This window comes from Podarcis tiliguerta (assembly GCF_965153285.1).
Source record: "Podarcis tiliguerta genome assembly, chromosome: 4".
Taxonomy (NCBI): domain Eukaryota; kingdom Metazoa; phylum Chordata; class Lepidosauria; order Squamata; family Lacertidae; genus Podarcis; species Podarcis tiliguerta.
Window position 1 is genome coordinate 16,402,349 of NC_139537.1, and position 13,338 is coordinate 16,415,686.

Sequence of the window (13,338 nt, forward strand, 5' to 3'; positions counted from 1 at the left end):
CTCACATATTTTATATTAGGGTGGTTGTTTTTTTTTGAAAAAAAGCCGTTCATTTAAGGAGAGTTGGGTGCGGCTGGCAAAGGGGCGATTTGAACCCGCGTCTTCTTAAACCGTTGCGTCGGCTTCCCCCCCCCCCCAACCCTAATTCAGACTCCTGCTGGCTCCAAGGCTCGGTTTCCCCAAATCTTGGCTTTTTTTCCTCCCCCCCCCCCCGCCATAATCTTTGTTTTCAAGCAGCTAAATTATGGGGTTTTTAAAAAAACACCACAATATCCAGACATTTTAATCTGCAATCCCTCAGTCTACTTTGTAATTTTTATTTTTGACTTTTAGTTTTGTTGCTGATGCTGCATTCAGTGTTTTTTAGCTACTTTCGTTATCTATACTGCTGTATTTTACACGGTCCTGGATGAAGGGCGGTATAAGAACGTAGTAAATTTTAAGGAAGGGCTATAACCTCTTTAGAGGACGCGGGTGGCACTGTGGGTTAAACCACAGAGCCTAGGACTTGCCGATCAGAAGGTCGGCGGTTCGAATCCCCGCAACGGGGTGAGCTCCCGTTGCTCGGTCCCTGCTCCTGCCAACCTAGCAGTTCGAAAGCACGTCCAAGTGCAAGTAGATAAATAGGTACCGCTCCGGTGGGAAGGTAAATGCTGTTTCCATGTGCTGCTCTGGTTCGCCAGAAGTGGCTTAGTCATGCTGGCCGCATTACCCGGAAGCTGTCTGCGGACAAACAGTGGCTCCCTCAGCCAATAAAGCGAGATGAGCGCCGCAACCCCAGAGTCAGTCACGACTGGACCTAATGGTCAGGGGTCCCTTTACCTTTTATAACCTCTTTACATGCCCAACCATTGGGGTGGATGGGGAGAGGGAGATCACATTTCTGTCTCCCCAACATCCATTCCCTGTCCAATCCATGGCTGCAATTTCATAAAGATACTGCCCCAGGTATTACTGCCTTTTTCTCCTGCCTTTACTGACTCCAAGCGGATCCCGACGTTACCCTTGGTTCTTACCAATCATCCAGACCAATTTTAAACTTTGCAACAACCCCTTTCGGTTTGGAATGAGAGACTGACTGGCCTAAGGTCATCAAATGAGCTGGATGAAACACTGACAATTTGACCGCTACTATACTTTGTATATTTTATCTATTTTTAAATTGTATAATATAGTATACTTCTCTGGCTCTTTTAGGACATTCTTCTCTAGTGTAAAGTCTGCCCACAAATGGGGACTGCTCCAGGGTGGATTTGATTTAAATCAAATCTATTTAAATCACTAGTCAGTAAATCAGTTTTTTTACGGAAAGACATTCCTGCTGGTATAATCTTAATATTTACAACCAGATGAAGGTTTCACTATTGGAAGAATAAATTTTCAGAGTAGTTTTTACCGTTATATCAAAAATTACTGATTTGGTTATAGTATTAGAAATACATAGACAGATAATTATGAAATTATTGTGAGGTTTAATAAGTTAACTCTATATTTGGACAACTTTTCTGCTGTGCTTTATTGGAAGGAGAAAAATAATCATTTCCTTAATAACAATTTAAACAATTTATTTAACAAAAACAGTAACGTAGCATATGTATGGAGAGACCTGTGGCTCGGGCGCGCTGCGGGCCCCTCAGTGGTGACACCCGGGGCGGCCTGCCACTACCGCAGCCCCCTTCCACAGCCAGTGTGGTGTAGTGGTTAAGAGCGGTAGACTCCTAATCTGGGGAACCGGGTTCGCGTCTCCGTTCCTCCACATGCAGCTGCTGGGTGACCTTGGGCCAGTTACACTTCTTTGAAGTCTCTCAGCCCCACTCACCCCACAGAGTGTTTGTTGTGGGGGAGGAAGGGAAAGGAGAATGTTAGCTGCTTTGAGACTCCTTAAAGGGAGTGAAAGGCGGGATATCAAATCCAAACTCTTCTTCTTCTTCTTCTTCCTCTGCCCCTGTGTCTTTTATTTCTAATCCATCATTGCTCATGCCTATTCCTCCATCATTTCTCTTCACTTCCCTTGTACACTTGCATTACACATATTCCAGCTGTCTAGAAACCTCCTGCTACATTTCTCCTCTCCCAATGTTTTGGTTTGTTTGTTTTTTTTAAAAAAAAACTATTGAAATTTTTTTCATTGTGCAAATAAAGTGAACAAAATGGGGGGGGGACCCAAAGAAAAAGTGCTTGAAACTGTAGTACAATTCAGTATAGGTAAAGGTAAAGGGACCCCTGACCATTAGGTCCAGTCGTGGCCGACTCTGGGGTTGCGGCGCTCATCTCGCTTTATTGGCCGAGGGAGTTGGCATACAGCTTCCGGGTCATGTGGCCAGCATGACTAAGCTGCTTCTGGCGAACCAGAGCAGCGCATGGAAATGCCATTTACCTTCCCGCCTATTTATCTACTTGCACTTTGACGTGCTTTTGAATTGCTAGGTTGGCAGGAGCAGGGACCGAGCAACGGGAGCTTACCCTGTCGCGGGGATTCAAACTGCCAACCTTCTGATCAGCAAGTCCTAGGCTCTGTGGTTTAACCCACAGCGCCACCCGCATCGCTACATATAAGGGTATAAATAATGCTACTTTTCCAACAAGTGTACAATAACTAACAAGTCATAATTGTTATAAATGCATTACAAATATATTTATCCATGCACAATCGGTGTCTAGAAGCAATCTGCTCATATGATGCATGGTGGTACAGTGGACTGGGAACCCAGGAGTGATTATGCCATCTCCTGGAGCCCCAGGGGTACTGACACATCTCCCTTGCTCTGGCAAGTGAATGAGGTGATAAGGCTTTTATGTTTGTGATATGTTCGCATAAATCAAGGAGAGCAAATACGAATTCATTCATTATTACTGTCATGAAAACACAGTGGATTGCAGTCCCACTGATTTTAAGACAGGATATTTATACTGTATTTGTGCAGCTGTTCTTTGCTGTTTTTTACACACATACAACAACAACAGCAGCAGCAGCAGCAGCAGCAACAACAACAACAACAACAACAACAACAATAATAATAATAATAATAATGGAGAAAGCCCTGCTGCCTGCTTTTTTTGTATTCATCTAGGGGAGCTGTTTTGATGAGCTCCAGCTTTTAAAAATTTACAAGTACACTACTGCTCCCAGCAAATCCCATGCTGGCGCCCCCTCCACATTTTCTTAAAATTACTTAGAATTGGCAAATGAGAATTTGCAACAATAGGAAAATGCCACTCCAAAACAGCAAGCACAGGTTACATTATTTGAATTTGTCTGAATACACAGTAGGGAGGAGGTCAGTCTTTCAAATAAGGAACATCTGCAAACTCAGAACCATGGTTTAAGGGCTGCTGTACACACCACAAAATTCATGTGCAGAAATAGGGATGTTTTTCAGCATTGATGTTTTTAGATATGTTGTGAGCCTCTGAGAGTGGCTGGGGAAACCCAGCCAGATGGGCAGGGTATAAATAATAATAATAAATTATTATTATTATTATTACTACTACTACTACTACTACAAATACCAACAACTAAATTAAGATGCTGAAACAAAGAAGCTTTGTGGGGAGGAACTAGGAGTGGATTTTTGTGGTCTTAGGAGGGGGTTCTAAAATCATGCCATTACCAAAAGCCAGTGAGAATAAGTGGTTAGAGTGTCAGACTAGAACCTGTGAGACCAGGATTAAAATCCCCATAGCCGTGAAACTCACCTTGGGCCAGTTGTTGCCTCTCAGTGGAACCTACCTCACAGGGTTGTTGTGAGAATTAAACAAGGAAAGGGAGAACCATGTACAGTGGTACCTTGGTTTTCGAATGTCTCAAAAGATGAAGGTTTCAGCTTTCGAACACTGAAAACCCGGAAGTAACTGCTTCAGTTTTCAAACGCCTTTTGGAAGCCAAACGTGCCACACAGCTTGTGTATTGAGTTTTCAGGACATAAATGCTTCCGGAAATGCATGCTTCGGTTTTTTAATGTTTCGGAAGTCGGTCTTCTGGAAAGGATTATGTTTGAAAACCAAGGTACCACTGTACTTTACCTTGATCTGTTTGGGGGGGAAAATGGGATATAAATGCAATAAATAAAGAAATAGCCCTGTCCCATATAACCACCCACTCACAGCACCTCTGAGAGTTGGGGAAGATGGGCGAAACCTCTTAAAATGACTTCAGTGCACGGGTAGTTTCATACAGGGGAAGTCAATTAGAATCATAGAACTGTAGAGTTGGAAGGAATCCCGGGGGCCATCTAGTCCAATTCCCGGCAATGCAGAAATCTCAACTAGATCATACATGACAGGTAGCCATCCAACCTCTGCATAAAGACCTTCAGTAAAGGAAAGTACACCACTTTCTGAGAGAGTCCGTTTCACTGCCAAATAGCTCTTACTGTCAGAAGGTTCTTCCTGATGTTTAGTTAGATTCTCCTTTCTTGTAACTTGAATCCATTGGTTTGGGTCCTAGCCTCCAGAGCAGGAGAAAACAAGCTTGCTCCATCCTCAATGTGACAGCCCTTGAGATATTTTAAGATGGCTATTCTATCTCCTCTCAGTCTACTTTTTACCATGCTAAGCATACCAGATTCCCTCAACCATTCCTCATAAGGCTTGGTTTCCAGACCGTTTATCATCTTGGTCACTCTCCTCCCAGACATGTTCCAGCTGTTGTAGGATTCACAGTCCCCTCTTTCTTGTGCATTCTACAGTAGTACCTATATTGCTCAAACTTGACCTGGTTGGATAGCATTCATTTCAAATGTCCTGATTTCTCTGTATCATTTTCTTTATTTCAGCAGCTTAAATCTGCCGTGATGACTGGGCGGGCTCGAGTAAAAGCCAGAGGGCAAATCCTTTCTGAAGAAGAACCTACGTTTGGACAACCTGGCTCCCTGCAACCGGTATGTAGGTGAATTCTGTGACTGATTTGTTGCTTTTATGGGGGGTGGGGAATGTCCCTACTTAAGCAGGGTGTGGAGGCTCACCACATGCAGCAGATTTTGGGGTACTAGTCAATGCAAGCAAAGTTGCCAGTTATTTCACATGTGAAGGTTGGCAACGTCATCCCCACCGTTTGGGAATCCCTTGCAGACAACCACAGTGCAGTGGCGTAGCGTGGGGGGTGCAGGGGGGGCCGGCCGCACCGGGCGCAACATCTGGGGGTTAGGGTTAGGGGCCGCAAATCCACGGGTTAGGGGGCACAAATCCACGGGTTAGGGGCGCAAATTACTTGCCTTGCCCCGGGTGCTGACAACCCACGCTACGCCACTGCCACAGTGCCTGGAGACAGAGTCAGGTTGTACATCCATAGCAGTGTCCAGAGGAGGAATGATGGCTGGGAGGAGTACAGAGAGAAGAAAGGCCATGGTGTATCTGCAGCAGCACAACCGGATGCCTTCATCTGCCCCAGCTGCAACAAAACTTGTCTCTCCTCTGTCAGTCTCTGCAGCCACAGCAGGCGCTGCAACCACTGCCCCAAAGGCACACTCCTCCATTGTCTCCTGAGACAGATGGATGCCAACAACCATATAACTCTCTGTTTTAGGCACCAAAATGTCTTGGAGCATCTCCACAAATTCTAATCTTTTGAGGGAAAGTGGTGGGCTATTGCTCCCAAACCTTAGTCATTATTATTTGTCGTCTTGTAACCAATGGTTATTGCTAAACAGGGAAACCAACGTTAGGCAAACAAGCAAACAATATACAAATGAAAACACAGAACTCGCTATAAAGATTACAAGGTGAAACAAACAAATGAATCAGATGCTTGGCCTGGGCTATACACCATTAGGTACACCCCAGAATACCTAACCACATTTTTTGCAGTATATTTATTTCTAATCTTCCAAATGTTGCTTCTGTCATGAAGTTGCGTCAACTCAAGAGGAAGCCTTAAGTCTTCGGTAATCTGTTCAATTCTCTCAGCCTCCCACCTGCAAATTAAAGTGACCCAGACCTGCCTTAACAGGTCTGTTGTAAGGATTATTGATTAAAAATAGAAGGTGGTAAAGCACTATATCAGTGGCAGGTATTGTTTTTAATTTAATAACTGAAAGTTTTAATAAATGAAATTAAACATTTTCTTCTTTAATAGCTTTCCAGCCCACTTCTCAGGATATAGAGCCTCATAACATGGATTGTATTATACGATATATTTAAAGGGGTCTGTTCTTTACTTGTTGGTTGCATTAAACCTGGGGTAGGGAATCTGCCTCTCTAGATGCTGGGCTACATCTCCCATCATGCATGACCATGGACCATGTTGGCTGGGGCTGATGGGAGTTGGGCTACAGCAATATCTGGCGGGCCACAAGTGGTCCCCATTGAAGCATTCAATTGTTTTGATGAACAAACATCTCTACAATTCTATTCTACCACATGTCAATAGGGAATGGTTTGTTTCTTTAAAATAAATTGCTTTTGTGCATAGTATTTTTAAATGATATTTACTAATTTTGTGCTATTGTCTCTTCTGCCATTTCTACTTCACAGAGTTGCTCTGGGAGTGGGGATTCATTTGCTTTGCAGAAAGAAACTTCTCATACAAGTTCTGGGAACAGCCCCCCTAAATGTAAGTGTTTTGTTAGATAAATTTCAGCTCCGGTCCTCCGAGCTGATACGGCTCATCTTCGCTTGAGCCCAGCAGAGTATAAAACACCCAGAGTCCGCAACGAAAGGGTGAGGCATGTATGGCTACATTGCTAGGCTTTATTTCTAAGCTATGCTGAGAGCATACAAATATACATCTTGTATCTGTGAGAAGCAGAGAGCAACTCCAACAAAGAAACGACAGTACAAAGGAAACAGGAAACCAGTAAACGTCACATCCCGTCTCCCTTTCCCATGGGAATGCAACAGTATCTGGACTGTGGAATGAAAACATAGTCCTGTGACTACCAGCAGCTGCTCAGTGAGGGAAACAGAAACCAACATGTTTGGCTTAAATCACTATTTACCGTATTTTTCGCCCTATAGGACGCACCGTCCCATAAGGCGCACCTAGTTTTTTGGGGGGGAAATAAAGGAAAAAAATTATTTCCCCCCCAGGCGCGGGGTTGGGGAAGCCCGAGCTTCCCCCGACCCCAGCCCCCAAACAGGCAGCTCTCTGCAAGGCGTGGGAGCCCAGTGCTGGCTCCCGCTGCTAGCGGAGAGGTCCGCGAAGCCTGGGCGCGCTGAGCTCAGCGTGCGCAGGCTTCAGCATGCAGGCACCTCTCCGCCAGCAGCGGGAGCGCTCCCGCTGCTAGCGGAGAGGTCCGCGAAGCCTGGGCGCGCTGAGCTCAGCGCGCGCAGGCTTCAGCATGCAGGCACCTCTCCGCCAGCAGCGGGAGCGCTCCCGCTGCTAGCGGAGAGGTCCGCGAAGCCTGCATTCGCCCCATAGGACGCACCCAGATTTCCCCTTCATTTTTGGAGGGGAAAAAGTGCGTCCTATAGGGCGAAAAATACGGTAATAAGTGACTATAGTTAACTCATCTTTCTCTCCAGAGCATGATAAGGTGTTCAAAGTGCTGGTAATTATTTGGGGGTTTTTAAATTAAATTTGTATACCACCCTCCATCTGTACATCACAGGGTAGTTCACAACATAAAACTTTTGACTTTAAAACTTTACATGGCATATCTGAGACAGCACCCTCTTCCACACAGACCACTTCACCCTTCAGGTCATCTGAAGAGGCTTTGCTCTAAGATCAATCCTTTTCCAAAGGAAAATATTGTTGCACACACTGCAATTTTGAAGCAGAGATTTAGGGGTGTAGGTACATATTCAAGAATTGGTTTTCTTGGAATGAAGTTTACTGGAGATAGTGGTGCCTTCATGATAAACCGCCCAGAGTGGCTGGGGAAGCCCAGCCAGATGGGCGGGCTATAAATAAATAAATTATTATTATTATTATATAGTTTTATTCACATATAGATGTAGAGGCTGAATGTAAGAGGGAAGGGGGCTCTGCATTGACACTCTAACATACCTTACTCCCCCATTAGCTTTTTAGGGGGATTCCCAGAGCTGTAACTTTAGTTTCAGAACAGAGAGCAAGTCAAGCCTTGCTCTGCCTTCCCAACTCCCACCTTACAATCCCTAGCCTATTGTTCTCTTTTACCCAGGATGACCTCACCTCCAACCAGGTAGTGGTGGAAAGACCTCATTTCTTCTGGAAAGATAGCTAACTAGTACTTTTATGGTAACGCACCAGGGTTTGGCCAACTCTTTAGTCATGCAAAGACATACTTAACAGACTTGGCCAGAGCCATTAATTTGACACAGAGGTTCGTGAAGCCATTTTTCCCTATTACAAAATACACCTCACAGTTATAAAACCACAGGGGACCCAAATATGACATTAGAACATTAGACTCCCACCCCAAATCCAATAACAATATAGGTAAAGGTAAAGAGATCCCTGACCATTAGGTCCAGTCGCGGACGACTCGGGGGTTGCGGCGCTCATCTCCCTTTATTGGCCGAGGGAGTTGGAGCTTCCGGGTCATGTGGCCAACATGACTAAGCCGCTTCTGGAGAACCAGAGCAGCGCACGGAAACACCATTTACCTTCCCGCTGGAGCGGTACCTATTTATCTACTTGCACTTTGTGCTTTCAAACTGCTAGGTTGGCAGGAGCAGGGACTGGGCAACGGGAGCTCACCCCGTCGCGGGGATTCGAACCGCTGACCTTCTGATTGGCAAGCCCTAGGCTCTGTGGTTTAACCCACAGCGCCACCCACGTCCCTAATAACAATATATTAGCATGCATAACAGAACCCCTGTATTGTGATATGCTGTTGCTGGAAAAGCTCACCATGCTTCTTTATTTTTTAATTTTGTTGATAGTTAAATGATGTTCACGGTGAGTTTTTCTCATTCTCTTTGATTTTATGTTTGCTTTGTCTTCTAGATGGCTTCTCTGTCGGAAGTTCTGGGTATAAAGTGATGGACAGAGGGGGAAGGATCCGTTGCAACTTTCAAGACATGGGAGTAAATACCAGGGAGACAATAAAACATGTGAAAGATTCTAAAACAGGTATAGTAATCTTTGTCTGGAAAGGGATTTACATCTGGAAGTAGCCATCCTACTACAGCAACATGGCCTTTTCCCTGAGCTTTACTAGCACTGTAGCAGCCAAGCTGCAGCAATATTCCAATTGTCGTGTTATGGGAGAGAGTAGGGTTGCCTGTGCTTAGCCTTGCCATTGGGAAGTGTGTTTGTGTTTTAAGAAAATGTTGGAGTTGTGTGCTCAGTTATAGAAAGAGAGAAGGCACAAAGCCACCAAATAACCAATCTTGCTCTCTCTTTCTTTCTCTTTTTCTCTCTTGTGAAGTCCAGCCACAGGCTCTTCCTGTATGCTTTACACTGAAAAATATGAATTGCTCTTTCCAAGCAAACTTGGTTGCACCCACACTGAAGCCACTTCGTTTGTAGGGCATGACAAAGGCTGCTTGATTCTGCACACATCTTCCCCAAGGGATGCTGCTGCAGCCGCCACCGCCACCAGAAAAGTGTTGGGTGCTGGCAGGCCACTTGGGGTGGGGGGACTTTAACCACATCAGTTATGTGGACCACTGGTTGCCTATCCATGCGCTAGACCAATTTATAAAACAGCCTGAACAGAGACTTTGTACCTTGGCAAAATGATTGCTAAAATTCAGCTGAGTAAACTGAGATTAGGAATGTACAAAAACCCCATTTGTAGTAAAAATAGCAATCTTGTGGCACCATAAATACGAAAGATGGCCCCTCTCAAAGTGGTGTGTAAACAGGGAGACAGAAGGAAATCTGCTTGATAAGTCCATTTTCAGAGGATTTCTCTGATCCCTAGTTCAGGTGTGTCTACTTTTTATATTGTGTTATTCTATCAAGATTTGGGTTGTTAATTAATTTGGCACATTCATGCCTGGGGAGATGGAAGAAAGTGGAAAGGGCACCACAACACTGAAGAGAACCAGAGCCAATCTCATACAGTCTTCACAACTGAGTGCATGTCAAATACATAGCATAGGCATTGTGTACACTCTTTGTCCCAATTTGCATATAGCACTAAGCCACACCATGGCTAAGCGTAAACATGCAGACACAGTAAAAATCATGTCCATTTCACTCCCCCTACCAGCTCTGCTGCTGCTGCAGTACCCACAGTAATCCATGGTGTGTCATTTGTCTCACTCCGGACAAGCCATAAGCTGTAGCCAAGATTTGTTGTTTGTTCAGGGGAGAGAAACCAAGGTTTGCTTGTGACGCAAAGAGAAACCATGGCTTCTCTGAGTAGGGTGACAGCAGCAGGACTGGAGGGTGGGGCGGAACAAAGTTGCTATAATTTTTACTGTGTGTACCTGCATGCTTATGTATTGACTTGGTCATGTATTAATTAGTGTTATGTGCAAACCAGGCCTATAGTCTTAAGTTAAATTTATCTATAAAGGCAGTCACATATTTAGCTCCTGTTGTGTGGCTCTGTATGCTAAACACTGCACATTGTTATGGCAGCTGCAAGTATATCTCCGTTAGTACAGTAGGAGTGATTTGTAGTTTAGGTCTTTCCTTGCCTGGAGAAAAGTTTTTCCCAATCAAGGCTAGCAGCACATTGAAAAGAATCAAGAATACATATTTGTTCATGCAAAGTGAATTTTAATAAAGTTTGTCTATTTCAGGCTCAAGTGGAATTCCTGTGAAACTTGTTACCAACCTGTTTAGTTTAGGCTTGCCAAGGGAATGGCAGCTTTACCAGTATCATGTAGAATTTATGCCAGAGCTGGTGTCGAGACGTTTGCGGACTGCACTGTTGTATAGCCATCCTGAATTTCAAGGGAAAACCAAAGTATTTGATGGTGCATCTCTGTTTCTAACAGAGAAACTAGAGAATAAGGTAAGATCGTGTTCATCATTAAAATATGCAGGAGCCAACATTCTGGTATGTTTTGTTTGGGAAAGGGTTGCTTAAGAGGCGATACGTTGGCCTTCAAATATAGTAAGAATTGTCTTGATGATGATGGAACAAATTCGTTTTGTGTTGCTTCAGAGGATAGGCCCTAAAACAGTAGATTCAAATCACAAGAACTTCCTAATGGTATGGGCTTCTCTGACAATGGAACAGAGACTGCCTTAGAAGGTGGTGGACTCCCATTGCTTACAGATTTTTAAGCAGTGGTTGGATGCCCAGCTATTAGGGAGGCTGTACTGCACTAACAAGGGTGTCTTGGACTAGCTGAATGCCAAGACTTGGTGAGAGGCACCAGCTGGTGAACCCCCTGGAAACTTTATTAGCCCCCCCAAAGCATGAATGGCTTGCAAAAACAATAAAACTCTGGGAAAGTATTTCGTTAGTAAAATTACCGTATTTTTTGCTCTATAAGACTCACTTTTCCCCTCCTAAAAAGTAAGGGGAAATGTGTGTGCGTCTTATGGAGCGAATGCAGGCTGCACAGCTATCACAGAAGCCAGAACAGCAAGAGGGATTGCTGCTTTCACTGCGCAGCGATCCCTCTTGCTGTTCTGGCTTCTGAGATTCAGAATATTTTTTTTCTTGTTTTCCTCCTCTGAAAACTAGGTGCATCTTGTGGTCTGGTGCGTCTTATAGAGTGAAAAATACGGTAACTGCCTGTCCCGAGATTCATTCTTTTCAAGTAATGAAATTCAATAATTTTATTTCCCTGATTGGTGCAATTACCTGATGACAAAACATAAGAAGTGCCCTGTTACATCAGGCCAAAGGCCCATTTAGTCCAGCATCGTGTTTTCACATTGGCCAACCAGATGCCACAACAGTTCATGAGCAGTCTCCCTACTTGCATCTCTGATACTGGAGGTAGCATAGCCTTCATGCCTAGAAGCCATTGATAGCCATATCCTCTCCGAATAAGGCACCTACATTTATACCAGGCCTTGACAATCTGTAGACTTCCTGTTGTTCACTGGTTGTAGAAGCTGCCTGGTGTGTGATATCTGCTTTCCTTTCAGTTATGAAGAGAACTCAGAGGCTTTCATATGCACATTTCAAAGAAAAGCAAGCTAGGCATGAGACTTCAGCCATTAGTTTCCTAACTCATCCCAGGGTCTACAATATTCTCAGTACAATCCTTTTGCAGTACAGTGGTACCTCGGGTCAAGAACTTAATTCGTTCTGGAGGTCCGTTCTTAACCTGAACTGTTCTTAAGCTGAAGCACTACTTTAGCTAATGGGGCCTCCCGCTGCCGCTGCACCGCCACTGCATGATTTCTGTTCTCATCCTGAAGCAAAGTTATTAACCCGAGATACTATTTCTGGGTTAGCGGAGTCTGTAACCTGAAGCGACTGTAACCTGAAGTGTCTGTAACCCGAGGTACCACTGTATTTAGAAATGGGAAGATGTAGTCTGAAGAGAAACCGCATAACTCATATATTCCACTGATCCCTGGTTAGGTTACAGAACTGTCTTGTGTAACCCGGAGAGATGAAACTGTGAAGATGACTATTACACTAACCCACCAGCTGCTTCCCAGCAATCCTGTGTGCATTCAGTTTTTAAACATCGTCTTTAAAAAGTAAGCCTTTTGATAATTTATTGTCAAAGATCAGTTGGTCATAAAAAGATGCTCATAATATTTATATACTGCTAAAACAATAAAACAGCAAGCTATTAAAATAAAACCTTAAACATCACTGGCAGTCCATCATGTTTCTCTTTCCAGACTTCTTTGGGTGCAGTTTTATTATTAAAAAAAGTAAATGAAGCCACTTTCACTGTTAACATTTTTAACTGCAACTAAATATTTAATTTTCTAGCAAGAGGTCCATATATTCAATGCATCCAATGGCCTAGTTCACAAGTCACAGAAAGCCACAGCTTATGGTTAACCGTGAACGCAGGGCTCACTCCTGCTTTTCTTCTTTTTTAGCATGGGTAGAAACAGCAAATCATGATCCCCAGCTTAGTATTATACCTGGAGCAGAGATCATGGTTTGGTTATTTCTCATTCAAACAAACCGCAATTAGTAAACCAAAAACAAACCATTACTTCATCTTGTGGCTTGTTTTGGAGCTAAACAAACAACAATTCTCTGTTCAGAAATAATGCTAGGCATCATGAATTGCACCTCACAAGGGGAAGAGAAGTGAGAGTCATTTGTGTGCCCATAGTAAGCTGTTGACTGTGGTTTACCACATGGATCAGGAAACCTTTTCAGCTTGAGGGCCACATTTCCCTCTGGGCAACCTTTTGGGGGCCAAATGCCAGTGGTGAATGGAGCCGGAGGCAAACAAAAGTAGGGGGATCATGAATATGAACAGTAGATAATGGCCAAGGACATCTACTGCCTTATCTCTACAGATACAGATACTTTAAGGTATGCAGTGGTACCTCGGTTCTCAAACAAAATCCCTTCCGGA

At 44.0% G+C, this 13,338-nt stretch overlaps 1 protein-coding gene across 4 annotated transcripts in view; it reads left to right on the forward strand.

Annotated features, from left to right (window-relative positions):
- Positions 1-13,338, forward strand: part of PIWIL4 (piwi like RNA-mediated gene silencing 4) — a gene marked incomplete at its 5' end in the record, with an annotated part of 36,960 nt that overhangs the window by 4,230 nt on the left and 19,392 nt on the right. For 3 of the 4 annotated variants that reach the window (XM_083436253.1, XM_083436250.1, XM_083436251.1), the window contains 5 exons: positions 4,776-4,880; positions 6,472-6,550; positions 8,873-8,998; positions 10,624-10,838; positions 12,372-12,493. In XM_083436253.1, the coding sequence (XP_083292379.1) occupies positions 4,776-4,880; positions 6,472-6,550; positions 8,873-8,998; positions 10,624-10,838; positions 12,372-12,493 (647 nt within the window). Of the gene's footprint in view, positions 1-2,664; positions 2,782-4,775; positions 4,881-6,471; positions 6,551-8,872; positions 8,999-10,623; positions 10,839-12,371; positions 12,494-13,338 lie in introns of those variants that run through there. The other variant, XM_083436252.1, reaches the window with a different exon arrangement.